Source organism: Archocentrus centrarchus, chromosome 1, assembly GCF_007364275.1.
Source record: "Archocentrus centrarchus isolate MPI-CPG fArcCen1 chromosome 1, fArcCen1, whole genome shotgun sequence".
Taxonomy (NCBI): Eukaryota; Metazoa; Chordata; class Actinopteri; order Cichliformes; family Cichlidae; genus Archocentrus; species Archocentrus centrarchus.
Genome location: NC_044346.1, coordinates 3,290,660 through 3,305,514, shown reverse-complemented (window position 1 = coordinate 3,305,514; position 14,855 = coordinate 3,290,660). Strand labels below are relative to the sequence as shown.

Here is a 14,855-nt window from a genome sequence, read left to right as displayed (position 1 = left end):
CTTGGTGGGGTTTTGGTGATTGCACCTTTGTAGTTTTGTCTTGCTGACCTTCAGTCCCTCACCGATGACAACCTTGGATTTCAGATAAAAATCAACATGTTAGAGAAAAACTAAAATGAAGCTTCTTGCCCCCATCAGTTCATTTTGTCAGCTGTTTTGCTATATGATCTAGGTTGTGCCAAACTGTCTCATTCTTATTCCTGCTGACAACACTTGGCAATCTTAAAGAATTGGGCTAAGGGTTGACAAACTCCAGGCTATTGCTTTGAGAGGCGAATGAAGGCTCTCTCAGCACCCTCTGCATCATCGAACGTGATTCAACCAATCACAATCAAGGACCAGAACTATCAGTTTTAGAAGTAGCCTTAGAGCAGTCTTGTAAAATTCACTTACATCATCATTTGAGATAGCTTGTTGAGAGGAGGCTTCTTCAGGGTGAGTTGTGGGTTGGCTTTTGGAGAGGCGGCTTCCTCTTGGTTCCAAGGCTGGCTCTCTTCCCAAAGTACTTTTCAATTCAGAGAGCATATTCTTTATATCTTTAAAAAAAACAGACATTAACACCCTTATGGTTAAGCAATATCACACGAGAGGAAGTTCTGTTCACTGGTGTGATTCGATATTCAGCACAACAGCACGACCTCGCGTGTGATTGCTTTTATACAACAGTTCAATTGTCAACTGATTAAGCTTTAAGACATCAAGTTGTGTTTTCTACCTTTTATTCTGTTCGTTCATCCTGCGCTCCCCAAAATAGTTAAGCCTAGATTAGCGTCCTGTTCCCAAGCAACGCAACAGTTTAACCCAACGACTTCTTCTCGCTTTGAATGAATGTAACGGTCACGTTGGTCAGCTCAGTGGAAGCTCAGCGTGAACACTGAGTGATATATGGCATTCCTAATTATTATGCATATGATGTCTTTGTTCATTTTTCCAGAATAGTCTATGCATTGACAGTGAATACCACTTTTTAATAATCAAAAAAGTGAGTATTGCCAGAGATGGGTGAAGCCCTAGCATGTGGATCTCCACAGGAGAGGAGAGGTATGGTAGTAGAGGGATGTGAGAGAGACACCCATGTGCACCAAGTGCATGGGCAGGCCTCCTAAAGGTAAGGAGACTGTGACAGGGTGCTTCCCATAGTGGTTGGGGATGTACACTGACAGTGATGCCAAACAGACTGGTGCTTTGGCATTGCTATTAAGTTGCAAATGTGGTACCCTGCAGACTCAGGTCTGATGCCAGGGCAACTGTTCTTGATCAGTGTGACTGCCATTTTCACAAGTGAAGGGTAGAACATCACAGCATACACACACTCACAAACACAGCTGCACGGGCACTGACACAGACACACACGTGGAGATACACACACACACACACATGCACATATAGCTGCATAGGCACTCACACATACACAAATATTATCTATACACACATATACAGTAAGCATACTTACATGCTATGTGCACACAGGCACACATCCATAAAACGAGGGAAGTCATCTCAGCTCACACATAGGCATACATACAAACACACACACACACATACTCCATGCATATGCCCTCACAGTCATGCACACTCATAAGCATGCACACATACATGTGCAGGCACATACACATAAATGCATAAATGTATACACACACGCACATAGACCTCACTCTTCCTTTTCCCATGTCAGTCAAACTGGTCAAGAGAGAGAACAGTTGCCCTGACATCATACCTGAGTCTGCAGGGTACCACACTCGCAACTTAAAGGTGCACTGTGAATTCCTGTTTCAGTGTGATTCCACGAATGTCTCAACTCATAGGCATCTCCACTTAATCCGCTGGCTGCCTGCCACCTGAATACACTGAAAAAGTCCGGTTACAGGACATAACATGGGGGCTGTAAACATCAAACAAACACTAACGTGGGTTTGTATTGTGGTACACAGCCTGTGCCTAGTGTTTGTTTGACATTTACAGCCCCTGTGTTGACTCCCAAAACCGGACTTTTTCACAATGTTTTCAGGAGGTGGGAAGCTAGCGGATCAAGAGGAGATGTTCATGATTTGAGACAATTGTGAAATTGCACTGAAACTATGCAGAAACTTACTGTGCACCTAGCAATAGCAATGCCAAAGCACCAGTCTATTTGGCATCACTGTCAGTGTACATCCCCAACCACTATGGGAAGCACCCTGTCACAGTCTCCTTACCTTTAGGAGGCCTGCCCATGCACTTGGTGCACATGGGTGTCTCTCTCACATCCCTCTACTACCATACCTCTCCTCTCCTGTGGAGATCCACATGCTAGGGCTTCACCCATCTCTGGCAATACTCACATAGGCGGTCATCCAAACCTGGTGAAACCTGACATGCCTCTGAAGACCTCACGTTTAGCCATCCCACCCCTGACACCTGTAGGAAGAAGAGAGAGCTGTCATGACACTTGACTTTGAAGCCCCCAGACCTCTAATTTGACCACAACACTGAATAACTAGACTCATTCGCAGGCATTCACCAGAATAACATGAACAAGAACCAGGGTGGCTGTGCACCATCACACAACAATTCCCTATACCTGTAGTGACTAGTAGACAAACAAATTACAGTAACACACAAACACGCCGTTTTTAAGTATAACTTGATTCAGTTCAGGTTCAGGTTAACAACTAATTTCTTTTTGAATTTTTGGCAAACAATTTCCTACACCTTAGTGACTGATACAGATGAACAATTAACATACACACACTCACTATTAAAAATATGTAATGCTTTCTTGTTATAGGGGTGTGTATTTGATTTGACTACATGGATAAATGTGTTGTCCTGACTTGTTAATTTATTAAATAGGTAGAGATAATTTTTTTAGAAGGAAATTAAATGTTCTATTTATTGACATGTAATTGTTGTGATATAAGTATTAGATATTATTTAATTAAAAATTTAATTTACTATTGTTATAATATAACATTTCCATGACAGAATGACTGCTATTGGTATCTTACCTAGTCTATTATTGATGTTACAACTATTACTTTTCAGTGTAATACTTGTTTTTGTAATGTATTATTTTCTTTTATTTTTTACTTTAAAATAATAAATTCTACAGCCAATGTACAGTCCACCGAAAGATTCTACATTATAAATAAAAGTCATTGTAATAGTGTTCTGCAACATCATTACAATAATCATTAAATATTTATATATGAATATTTATATCACTTTTGCCTTTTGTTTTTGTGGGTTTAGGGTGAGTGCTGGAGGGATACTTTTTTTTTTCATTTTTACATTTACAAATATTTTTTATGCAAGAAAGCACAGTAAAATAATGTACAGTGTATCAATGATGTGTCATTTTGTTTAGTAATGCCACATAATTAGGTTTTTATCAAGTTTTTAGCAAAGGATTTCTGCAAGGACATGGTTTCCTGATGCAATATATGCTATCAAGTAAGAAATGGGTAAGAACGATGCAAAACGTCAAGCACAAAAATGTATGTATGATATAAGTTTATAGATAAATGGATTATCCAAGCTTTCTGTTGGATCGTAGCAAACATCATCATTCCATAGTAGGTTGAATACAAAAACTATGATAGCATTTACTGTGTTGGACAAAAGCATGGATACTCACTGCGTATAAGTCTCTGGAGCTTGAAAAAGGCGACTGGACTTCTTTTTGTTTCTTGAAGACGTTTCACCTCTCATCCGAAAGGCTTCTTCAGTTCTCAACCAAATGGTGGAGAGACCCAGGTATTTAAACCCCTGTGGGCGTAGTCCCTTGGAGGTGGTTATGACCCTCTATTGATCATGTGCTTGAACACATGTGCCCAGGTGTGAAGGGGGCGTGGGTCATATTTAATCAGTGGTTTCAGTTGAAACCAATTTAGGACTCCGCTCCATTGTTTCCTGTGGCCTATTGAGGTCACTGGAACAAAGGTGTGAATGGGGGTTGAGACGTCTGGGAAGGGAGCTCAGGACAGCACTGTAAGCGGGGGAAAGTTGGTGACGTAATCCACCTCCTCTGTTCAATGATGGTTGTTCACAGTGGACATAGATGGCTTCTTTCACTCCTCTTTCAAACCATCTGTTTTCCCTGTCCAAAATGTGGACATTGGCATCCTCAAAAGAGTGCCCTTTTTCCTTCAGATGCAGATGTACTGCTGAATCTTGTCCTGTCGAGGTGGCTCTTCTATGTTGTGCCATTCGTTTGTGAAGAGGCTGTTTGGTTTCACCAATGTAGAGGTCCGAGCACTCTTCACTGCACTGAACAGCATACACTACATCGCTGATCTTGTGTTTGGCGGGTTTGTCCTTGGGATGAACCAGTTTTTGTCTTAGGGTGTGACTTGGTTTGAAGTATACTGAGATGTCATGCTTGGAGAAAATTCTTCTGAGTTTCTCTGACAAGCCTGACACATATGGGATGACAATGTTGTTCCTCTTGTCCTTCCCATTCTCTGTAGTTTGTGTTTGGCCTTCATTCCTGTGCCTCTTAGCTGATTTGATGAAGGCCCAGTTGGGGTAACCGCATGTTTTGAGGGCTTTCTTAATGTGTGTGTGTTCCTTATGCTTCCCTTCTGCCTTAGAGGGAACACTTTCCGCACGGTGTTGTAGGGTCCTGATCACCCCAAGTTTGTGTTCCAGAGGGTGGTGGGAGTCAAAGAGGAGATACTGGTCTGTGTGTGTGGGCTTCCGGTAAACTTCAATGTTGAGGCTTCCATCTTCCTTTCGGATGAGAGGTGAAACGTCTTCAAGAAACAAAAAGAAGTCCAGTCGCCTTTTTCAAGCTCCAGAGACTACTATGACCTGGATGACTGAGAATCTACACAGACTCACTGCGTATAACTTTGGATACTGTGGCTCCTCTGAAAAGGAAAGCTTCAAATCAGAAGTGCCTGACTCCGTGGTATAATTCACAAACGCACAGCTTAAAGCAGATAACCCGAAAGCTGGAGAGGGAATGGCGTCTCACTAAATTAGAAGATGCTCATTTAGCCTGGAAAAAGAGTTTGTTGCTCTATAAAAAAGCCCTCCGTAAAGCTAGGACATCTTACTATTCATCATTAATTGAAGAAAATAAGAACAAGCCCAGGTTTCTTTTCAGCACTGTAGCCAGGCTGACAAAGAGTCAGAGCTCTGTAGAGCCGAGTATTCCTTTCACATTAACTAGTAGTGACTTCATGGATTTCTTTACAAATAAAATTTTAGACATTAGAGAAAAAATTATTCATAACCATCTCAAAGATTATTCTTCATGTTCGGCTGCTTTCAGCACTGCTGGTATTTGTTTAGACTCTTTTGCTCCAGTTGATCTTTCTGAGTTAACTTCAATAGTTACTTCCTCCAAACCAGCAACATGTTTGTTAGATCCCATTCCTACTAGACTGTTCAAAGAAGTCTTTCCAATTATTGATGCTTCAATCTTAAAAATGATCAATAAGTCTTTATTAGTTGGCTATGTACCACAGACCTTCAAGGTGGCTGTAATTAAACCTCTACTTAAAAAGCCATCACTGACCCAGCTGTCTTAGCTAATTATAGGCCAATCTCCAACCTTCCTTTTCTCTCAAAGATTCTTGAAAGAGTAGTTGTAAAACAGCTAACTGATCATCTGCAGAGGAACGGTTTATTTGAAGAGTTTCAGTCAGGTTTCAGAATTCATCACAGTACAGAAACAGCATTAGTGAAGGTTACAAATGATCTTCTTAGAGCCTCTGACAGTGGACTCATCTCTGTTCTTGTCCTGTTGGACCTCAGTGCAGCTTTTGATACTGTTGACCATAACATTTTATTACAGAGATTAGAGCTTGCTATAGGTATTAAAGGTACTGCACTGCAGTGGTTTGAATCATATTTATCTCATAGACTCCAATTTGTTCATGTAAATGGGGAGTCTTCTTCACACACTAAGGTTAATTATGGAGTTCCACAGGGTTCTGTGCTAGGACCAATTTTATTTACATTATACATGCTTCCCTTAGGCAGTATTATTAGAAAGCACTGCATCAATTTCCATTGTTATGCAGATGATACTCAGCTTTACCTATCAATGAAGCCAGATGACACACATCAATTAGTTAAACTGCAGGAATGTCTTAAAGACATTAAGGCCTGGATGACCTCTAATTTCCTGCTTCTAAATTCAGATAAAACTGAAATTCTTGTACTCGGCCCCACAAATCTTAGAAACATGGTGTCTAACCAGATACTTACTCTGGATGGCATTACTTTGGCCTCCAGTAACACTGTGAGAAATCTTGGAGTCATTTTTGACCAGGATATGTCCTTCAATGCACATATTAAACAAATATGCAGGACCGCTTTTTTGCATTTGCGCAATATTTCTAAAATTAGAAACATCCTTTCTCAGAGTGATGCTGAAAAGCTAATTCATGCATTTATTACTTCTAGGGTGGACTATTGTAATTCATTATTATCAGGCTGTCCTAAAAGCTCCCTGAAAAGCCTTCAGCTGATCCAAAATGCTGCAGCTAGAGTACTGACAGGGACTAGAAAGAGAGAGCATATTTCTCCCATATTGGCTTCTCTTCATTGGCTCCCTGTTAAATCTAGAATAGAATTTAAAATTCTTCTCCTCACATACAAGGTCTTGAATAATCAGGCACCATCTTATCTCAAAGACCTCATAGTACCATATCACCCCAATAGAGCACTTCGCTCTCAGACTGCTGGCTTACTTGTGGTTCCTAGGATACTTAAGAGTAGAATGGGAGGCAGAGCCTTCAGCTTTCAGGCGCCTCTTCTGTGGAACCAGCTTCCAGCTTGGATTCGGGAGACAGACACCCTCTCTATTTTTAAGATTAGGCTTAAAACTTTCCTTTATGATCAAGCTTATAGTTAGGGCTGGATCAGGTGACCCTGAACCATCCCTTAGTTATGCTGCTATAGGCCTAGTCTGCTGGGGGGTTCACATAATGCACTGTTTCTCATTCACCTTATTTACTTTGTTTATACTCCACTCTGCATTTAATCATTAATTGATATTAATCTCTGGCTCTCTTCCACAGCATGTCTTTTCTCTCCCCTCAGCCCAACCGGTCGCGGCAGATGACTGCCCCTCCCTGAGCCTGGTTCTGCTGGAGGTTTCTTCCTGTTAAAAGGGAGTTTTTCCTTTCCACTGTCACCAAGTGCTGCTCATAGGGGGTCATTTTGACTGTTGGGTTTTCTCTGTATTATTTTAGGGTCTTTACCCACAATACAAAGCGCCTTGAGGCGACAGTTTGTTGTGATTTGGCGCTATATAAATAAAATTGAATTGAATTGAATTAAATTGATACGGTAGTGCATCTTTTGTTAAAACCATAGTAGTCCCATAGTTACGATGAAGTCCTATATGTAAACCATGGTAATACCACAGTTACCATGAAGTACTGTGACAAAACCATAGTAGTACTATGGGAAGGACCATAGTACTTGTAATCACCATGAGGTACCATGGTAAAACCATGGTTACTACATAAAAACCATAGTAAACCATAGTGAATTTTCATAAGGGTAGACTGTAGTCGACAGGGTTTATGAAGGGCTTATATATAAAATAAAGAAATTAGCTGTTTTTCAAGTATCTTTATGACTCTGCATTATTGTACCTACATTATAATCAATCCTTTTGGCCATTTACAATATCTTTATAGAGCTGTAATGTTATATTTGTTGCAATTCCTTGGCCAGATCACATTTTCAATGTGAGTGACAGGTGAGAATATTTATTTTTATTCATCCTTTATTTAACCAAGTAAAAGTCTCACTGAGATTAAAATCTCTTTCCAAGAGAGACCAGGCCAAGAGGGCAGCAAAAGTTACATTAAATACAACACATAACAACCTAACAAGTGACTATCAAAAAACAATATAACACGTATATGCAAATGAAATGCAATAACAGATCATTTCAAGAGCGATGTTAAAAGCAGTCACATTGACCACAAGACCTAGTTTCACGTTCCCTCAAAATGGACTCAAACTCCACCATCGTAACCAGTTCTGACAATTTCAGCTCAATCTGTAGATTATTCCAGGAAATGGGAGCAGCCTATTTAAAAGCCTTTTTCCCTAATTCCATTCTGACTCTGGGTACAAGCATTTGTATAACATTACGAGAGCGAAGTCTGTAATGGTTATGATTTTTACACACACAGATAAGAAGGAACCAGCTCAAGAATACATTAAAACTAACCACTGAGAAAGTCTGCGGATATACAGAGTTGGCCATTTAGCAGCAACTTACAGAACAGTGATGAACACGATTTCCACAGCCAGTAATAAAATGTAAAACACAATGATAAACAGTATCCAATTTCTTTAGGTGCTGGCAAGGGCGTAGGAAGGAGTTTACTACTGGGGGGGGACACATCGGAAACCTGACAGATCCATAAAGCAAAGCATAAAAAAATGCTATTTAATCTTTCACTTTCTTCTTTTTCAAATGTTTCTTGGAAAAAACAGTGTTGTGTACACCTATATTATTGCATGTATAATTTACATATATATATATATATTTTATAAACATAAAACGTGGACAAACCACCAAACAAAATGGCTTGAGTCTTTTATGAAGCATAATGACCATGTCATTCCAGGCTGTAGGGCTTACTTTAACAGCTGGCCGCACTGGTACTAGTACAAAGGAGTATTAGGGCCACATTGAGAAAAAAAAAATTGTGCATTTTGAGAATAAATTCAAAATTTTGAGAAAAAAGTCAAAATGTGCAGATAAAGTCATTTTAAGTCAAACAACTGCCACGACACGTCTGTTATACCCTCCAGAATGTCTTGTATTATGAGTTAGTGAAACTATACTTTAGAATTGGTTTTAGTAACAAGGAAAGGATTTCTCTTTTAGTACACAAACACGATGTAGTGATAAGTATGAGGACGTTAATGAGAGAGTGCAGAAAGCTGCATCTGCTCAGAGGGAAAAACCACACAAACTGGCAATGGTTAGATGGAAGGATGCTGCACCTTCATACAGTACAGAGGGGACATGTAGAACCACAAGACACAATAACACAGCTGATCAAGTTGTTTCTAGCCAAAGCATTTTGTAGAGAGTATAGCAGCTGTGGCCGTTATTTGACTTGAAATGACGACTTCGACGATTTTGACTTTATTCTCAAAATGCACAAAATGCTCAAAATGATTTATTTTTTTCTCAATGTGACTCTCACACTCCTTCATATACTAGCAAGCTAAATATTTCAGTAGCACAAAAATCATTTATTAATGCACAGAAGTGCAAAGCTTGATATGTTTTATTTGTTGAAAACATTTAATAATGGTCTAAAATGCATTTATTTAGTTTGAATGGCAACAGGACTGGTTCTTTAATTAAACAATGTTCTGACATGAAAGAATCCTCACAGATAATGTAATGAACAAATTATTCACTTTTTAATATCAACCTTAAGTTAAAAATAAGCTATTAAAATATGCCTATTCAGTTTGAAACTTCCTCCGGGTACTCCGGTTTCCTCCCACATTCCAAAAGACATGCACTTACTGGGGTTAGGTTAATTGGCTAATCTAAATTGCCCATAGGTGTGACTGAGTGCGTGAATGTGAGTGTGAAAGATCGTCTGTCACTCCGTGTTGGCCCTGCAACAGGCTGGCGACCTGTTCAGGGTGTACCCTGCCTCTCGCCCTATGACAGCTGGGATAGGCTCCAGCCCCCCCGCGACCCTTAACAGGATGTGCGGAAGCGAATGGATGGATGGATGGATAGTTTGAAACTCTAATCTAATAAATCAAAATAAATATCAACAAAAAATAATAATAACCAAAAGAAATAAATAAAAGTGATGGTTTAAATGATAAATTCTTATCTATAATGATACCTAGATCCTTATATGATGTGACCATTTGAATTTCAGCCCCTTGAATGGTTTTAATCTTAGGAAGCTTAGGCAACAACTCTTTGCCATCTGAGAATAACATAAAGTTGGATTTGACTGTGATTAACACCAGTTTAAGATGGGTTAAATGGGACCGAGCAACATCAAAGTGACTGCAAGTATACAAGGATTTGTATTACTGAATGAGATGAACACTAAATAATTGTGTCATCTGCATGAAAATGGAATGCAACATTTGATAAATTATTACACAAGTTATTTATGTATAGTGAGGGGAGCAGCGGTCCAAGTATGGAGCCCTGGGGAACTCCATGGACGCTGGTAAGACAGGAACCAGCAAAATGGATCTGCTGTGTTCTTGCTGACAAGTAATTTAAAAACCAACTTGCAGCATTCACAGCTAAACCAATATGATTTAGCCTATTTACCAAAATGGCAAAATCAGCTGTTTCAAAGGCCTTCGACAAATTAAGAAAAAGCGCAGTACAGTATTTTTTGCAGTCCATTGCCTCAATAACATCATTTCCCACTTTGATAGCAGTAGTTATTGTGCTGTGGTGTTTTCTAAATCCTGACTAATACTGGGGGAGAACAGAATTTGTTTCCAAAAATCTTTTATCTTTTTCACTTAATAGGCTTTTCAAGAGTCTTTGCTAAAACAGACAAAATTTAGATATGGGCCTATAGTTATTACCATTTGAGTTATTAACATTTGTAGCTAAGCAGCATCAGATGGTAGTCTGTAGGATGGTTTTGGATATCAAGAAGAGGAAGCAAGTGAAGGCAGAGACAAGGTAAATGGTGGAAGCTGAAGAAGGAAGAATGTTGCAGAGTTCAGGGAGGAGTTGAGACAGAATCTGGGTGGTAGGGAACAGGTGGTAGAGAGCCTGCAGAGGTGGAGAGAAGAGGAATGGAATTCAGTAGAATCAAGATAGAATACATGTGTGTGAATGAGAGTGACATAGGTGTAAAAGTAAATTGTAAGGGAGTGATTTTAGATAAGTTTAAATACCTGAGGTCAACCATCCAAAGCAACGGGCAGTGCACAAGAGAGGTGAAGAAAAGAGTGCAGGCAGGTTGGAGTGTCAGGATACTGAGGAGAGTGTAATACAAGGATAGTGAAAGAGAAGTTTTACAAGAGTGAGATCTGATATGGTGGCACTAACAAAAAGACAGCAGGCAGAACTGAAGCCATTTTTCATTGGGAGTGGCCTGGAAGGACAGGATTAGGAATGAGTACATCAAAGAGACAGTTCAGGCCGAGTGTTTGAGACAAAGTTAGGGAGGTTAGGTTGAGATGTACAGACAAGGGATGCTGGAAATATCAGACAAAAGCTGTTAAATATGAAGCTGCCAGGCAGGAGGAAACAGAGGAAAACCACAGAGAAGATTAATGGATGTAGTGAAAGAGGACATGCAGAAGGTCGGTGTGCCAGAGGAGGATGCTAGGGACAGGGTGAGATGGAGGCAGATGGTTCAGTGTGATGGCCCCTGAAGGGAGCAGCTGAAAGGAGTGTGTAAGCACATTTAAATCTTCCCACACCAGGTAATGTTAAAAAATAACACAGATGTGTGTTACTTAAACTTATAAATCTAAACATAAATCTTTAACAAAACAAACTGCATTAAATTCAGCTGTTAATAATTAAAATCACCAACACATTTGAGAGATGTAACATCCAGATATAATCAAACACTTCTTAATTTTTGCACATTGTGTAGGTAATATCCAACTTTGGGGTTTTGCATCAAATAAATGACAGGCTCATTATCTTTCACTGAGTAGCCACTGGTCACAGAGTTATAGTAATATGTTTTATATTTTAAAGAATCTTGTCCAGTCTAAAGTTAGGTTTACTTCCAAATGAGCTCCAGAAAAGATCAACTTTCTTAACAGAATCTAAAGAAGAGGATCTAAAAAGGAGCATATTGCTTTATTTGCAGCCTTTTATTCGTGCAAACGGGAATGCTTTCCTTTTGCTCTCTGCGTACTTGCTAAGTAACTTGTATTTAAAACAAATTGCTACACATCAAATCTTGAGCCAGATACTGTTACAGTACTAAATATAAAGTGGGAAGAACAAAAGGTGAACAGGGGCACAGCACTCTACAACTGAGCAATTAAATAGATTAGTGAGCAGGAACGATCAGGAAAGAAGAGCCAGTTTTCTCATCTGTATAAAACAGATCAGTTACAAAAATTTGCTTTATCAACTATAAATACTGCCTATTTTCAGATTGTTCCAACAGCTTGCAGCTTCTCTTTGACTGGCCTTAAAGTATTCACATCATCATAATTCCAATTAACATGATCAAAATACGATACAGAGCTGAGAATTTGCGATAAAAAAGCAGGATTGGATTTTCTCCAGTTATTTAAATAAGCTTCTCTTACCTGAACCATTTTGTGAACAATCAAAATCATGTAACCGTGCAGATGAACACATGAACACACCTGACTGCTCTAGCCCTGCTTGTAAGCTAGTCAGTTAATCGGGTTTGACTTCAAATGAACCTAATAAACCTCATGCAGGCATCGTTTTCCCTCAGTGTGATGAGCGAACACAGATGTATGCAGACCAGAAGGTTTCTGTCCCACTTAAGTCTCTTTTTGTTAAGAACCCAAACACATGGCAGCAAAACAGCTGATGATGTGTCTGTGTAGGCTCTTTGAATACATAACAAAATAAACCTGTCAGTTTCTTCCTGTTTCAGTGCCACTGTGGTGACTTCGTGATGGCCCCAGAAACAAGAACAAGCTCCTTAATCTCGGAGCTCAACCATATGAGGGTGTTAGAGGTGTGGCTGCCCACCAGGCTGAACTGACGAATCGGCTCCCTCTCTTTACATGTAAGTAACAAGGCACTGTGTGTGTAACCAATAGGACTATAGACTTGTATGCCAGTTATTTAGTATTATATAAGGTTTGTAAAAAGCTTAAAAACACACAATACCAAATATATAAGAGCAGTACTTATCAGAGAAAACAGTGACATGAAGTGATGCATATGTTAATTGTATTTATGTGCAGGCTGTGCACAGACAGCTGTAAACTGGTGTCATGTGCACGGCTGAATTGGAAATGTGTGATTCCTGCCTGTCAAGACGAGGAGGGACTAAGGAGGGGGGGGAATGAAAAAATGTTCCTGGGCCCATTCTTGGAGGATTAGGGATGAAAATGCAGCTTTGTGTGCTGCCAGGCAGAGTTTTAAGACAAAACAAGGAGAAATGAAGCTTGCTGTTGTCCCGCTGTAACATATTCTTCCAGTTTCACTCCTGTTAGAGGCTTAAGAGTCAGCCTAGGTGTCTCTATGTTTCCAAATGTTCCTTTGTATCCTGGCTTCGATGTAAGTTTGTCTGTGATGCAATGACACTGCAGATGATGATTTTCTCTGTTTTTTTTAAAAAACAAAAACAGATCTCTTGTCTCGTGTCTAGATCCAGAGGGGAGGCAGCATGGCTGTGCGTCAGCGTAAAATAAAGTTTTTCTGCTTCATGATGATGCTCAACATCTTCATCTGTGTCCTGATCAGCGTGTCATGGAACCTTGGACATGACAGCAGCGGCCGTCATAAAGTTCGCATCCCATCCCAGAGGTTTTGGCGTAAACTCATACTGAGTGAAACCTTCTGGAACAAGGAGCAGCAGCACTTGGACTTCATTTACAACCCCAACTTAAACTCTGTATTCTCCAACAACTCAGTCATCATGCTGCCAGATTGGCTCAATAACACCGGACCACTAGACCCCTGTGAACCAGACTACAGAGCCACCAAACAAATCTTTGACTTCAACTCCCTTCCAAAGCAACTGCAGGACTTTCTTTTGTACTTACACTGCAGGAAGTACCCCATGTTAATAAATCAACCCCATGTCTGCGATGACAAACCTTTCCTGCTGCTGGTCATCAAATCATTGATCCCTCATTTTGAAAGGCGACAGGCCATTCGTGAAACTTGGGGACAAGCAGGTGTCTTAGCCAATCGGACTGTGGCGACGGTGTTCCTGCTAGGCAACACTTTTTCATCGGACCACTTCCCAGACTTGCTGGAGATACTGGCTCATGAGGCACAGCTTCACAAAGACATACTCCAATGGGACTACAGGGATAGCTTCTTCAACCTAACGCTGAAAGAGGTCCTCTTTCTGGATTGGTTTACCAAACACTGTCCTCAAGCTCAGTTTGTTCTTAAGGGCGATGATGACGTCTTTGTTAACACCTTAAGAATTATTGACTATCTGGAAGGCATGCCAGAGGGTAAGTCCAAGGATTTGTTCATAGGTGATGTTATAATGAATGCAGGACCACACAGGGACAAGAAACTTAAATACTTTATCCCTGAGAGTGTGTTTGTGGGTGAGTATCCACCCTATGCTGGGGGAGGAGGATATCTGTACTCTGGGGAGCTGGCGGTACGCCTGCACAGTGTATCTCAGCAGGTAGCCTTGTTTCCCATTGATGATGTATACACTGGGATGTGTCTAAAGAAGCTGGGCCTGGTTCCCGAGAAGCACAAAGGTTTCAGGACCTTTGACATTGAGAAGAAGTATAAAGACAATCCCTGCGTCCACAGGAACTTGATGCTGGTTCACAGCCGAACACCGCAGGAGCTCTTAACCATCTGGCCCTTCATTGTCCGGCCCGAGCTAGACTGCCAGTGAACTCTTTATTAATGGTTGTTGTTGAGTTTGTCGGTCATTTCCAACACTTTCATTCTTCAAATCAAAGTCAAACACTGTTGCTACTTTAAAGCCATCAAAATTATTTAAGTGTTCCAGTGTCACTGCATTTGTTATGTTTCCTCAAGTCATAGCAAATTTATACAAAAGAAAGTCTTTTATGTCTTCAATGTAAATAAAGGGCATACGTTAACCTCCTTCTACTAAAGTTAAAACACAGATTCTGCACAGATTCAAGAAACAAAGTCCAAAACCTCTGCATGCAGTTAGCAAATTAGCTTCTCAGAGGGGTATACCATGAAGCATGTTCCACATAGC

General features: G+C 40.2%; 1 protein-coding gene across 1 annotated transcript; it reads left to right on the top strand.

Moving 5' to 3' along the window:
* Window positions 1-13,301: 13,301 nt before the first annotated feature.
* On the top strand, window positions 13,302-14,549 carry LOC115787362 (N-acetyllactosaminide beta-1,3-N-acetylglucosaminyltransferase 2-like). The gene has a single exon (XM_030740044.1). The coding sequence runs from the start codon at window positions 13,314-13,316 to the stop codon at window positions 14,517-14,519; it is 1,206 nt and encodes a 401-aa protein (XP_030595904.1). The 5' UTR covers window positions 13,302-13,313; the 3' UTR covers window positions 14,520-14,549.
* The last annotated feature ends 306 nt before the right edge of the window (window positions 14,550-14,855 follow it).

Excerpts from the sequence above, each read along its gene's own strand:
- LOC115787362 (XM_030740044.1), top strand. The coding sequence starts at position 13,314 with ATGGCTGTGCGTCAGCGTAAAATAAAGTTTTTCTGCTTCATGATGATG.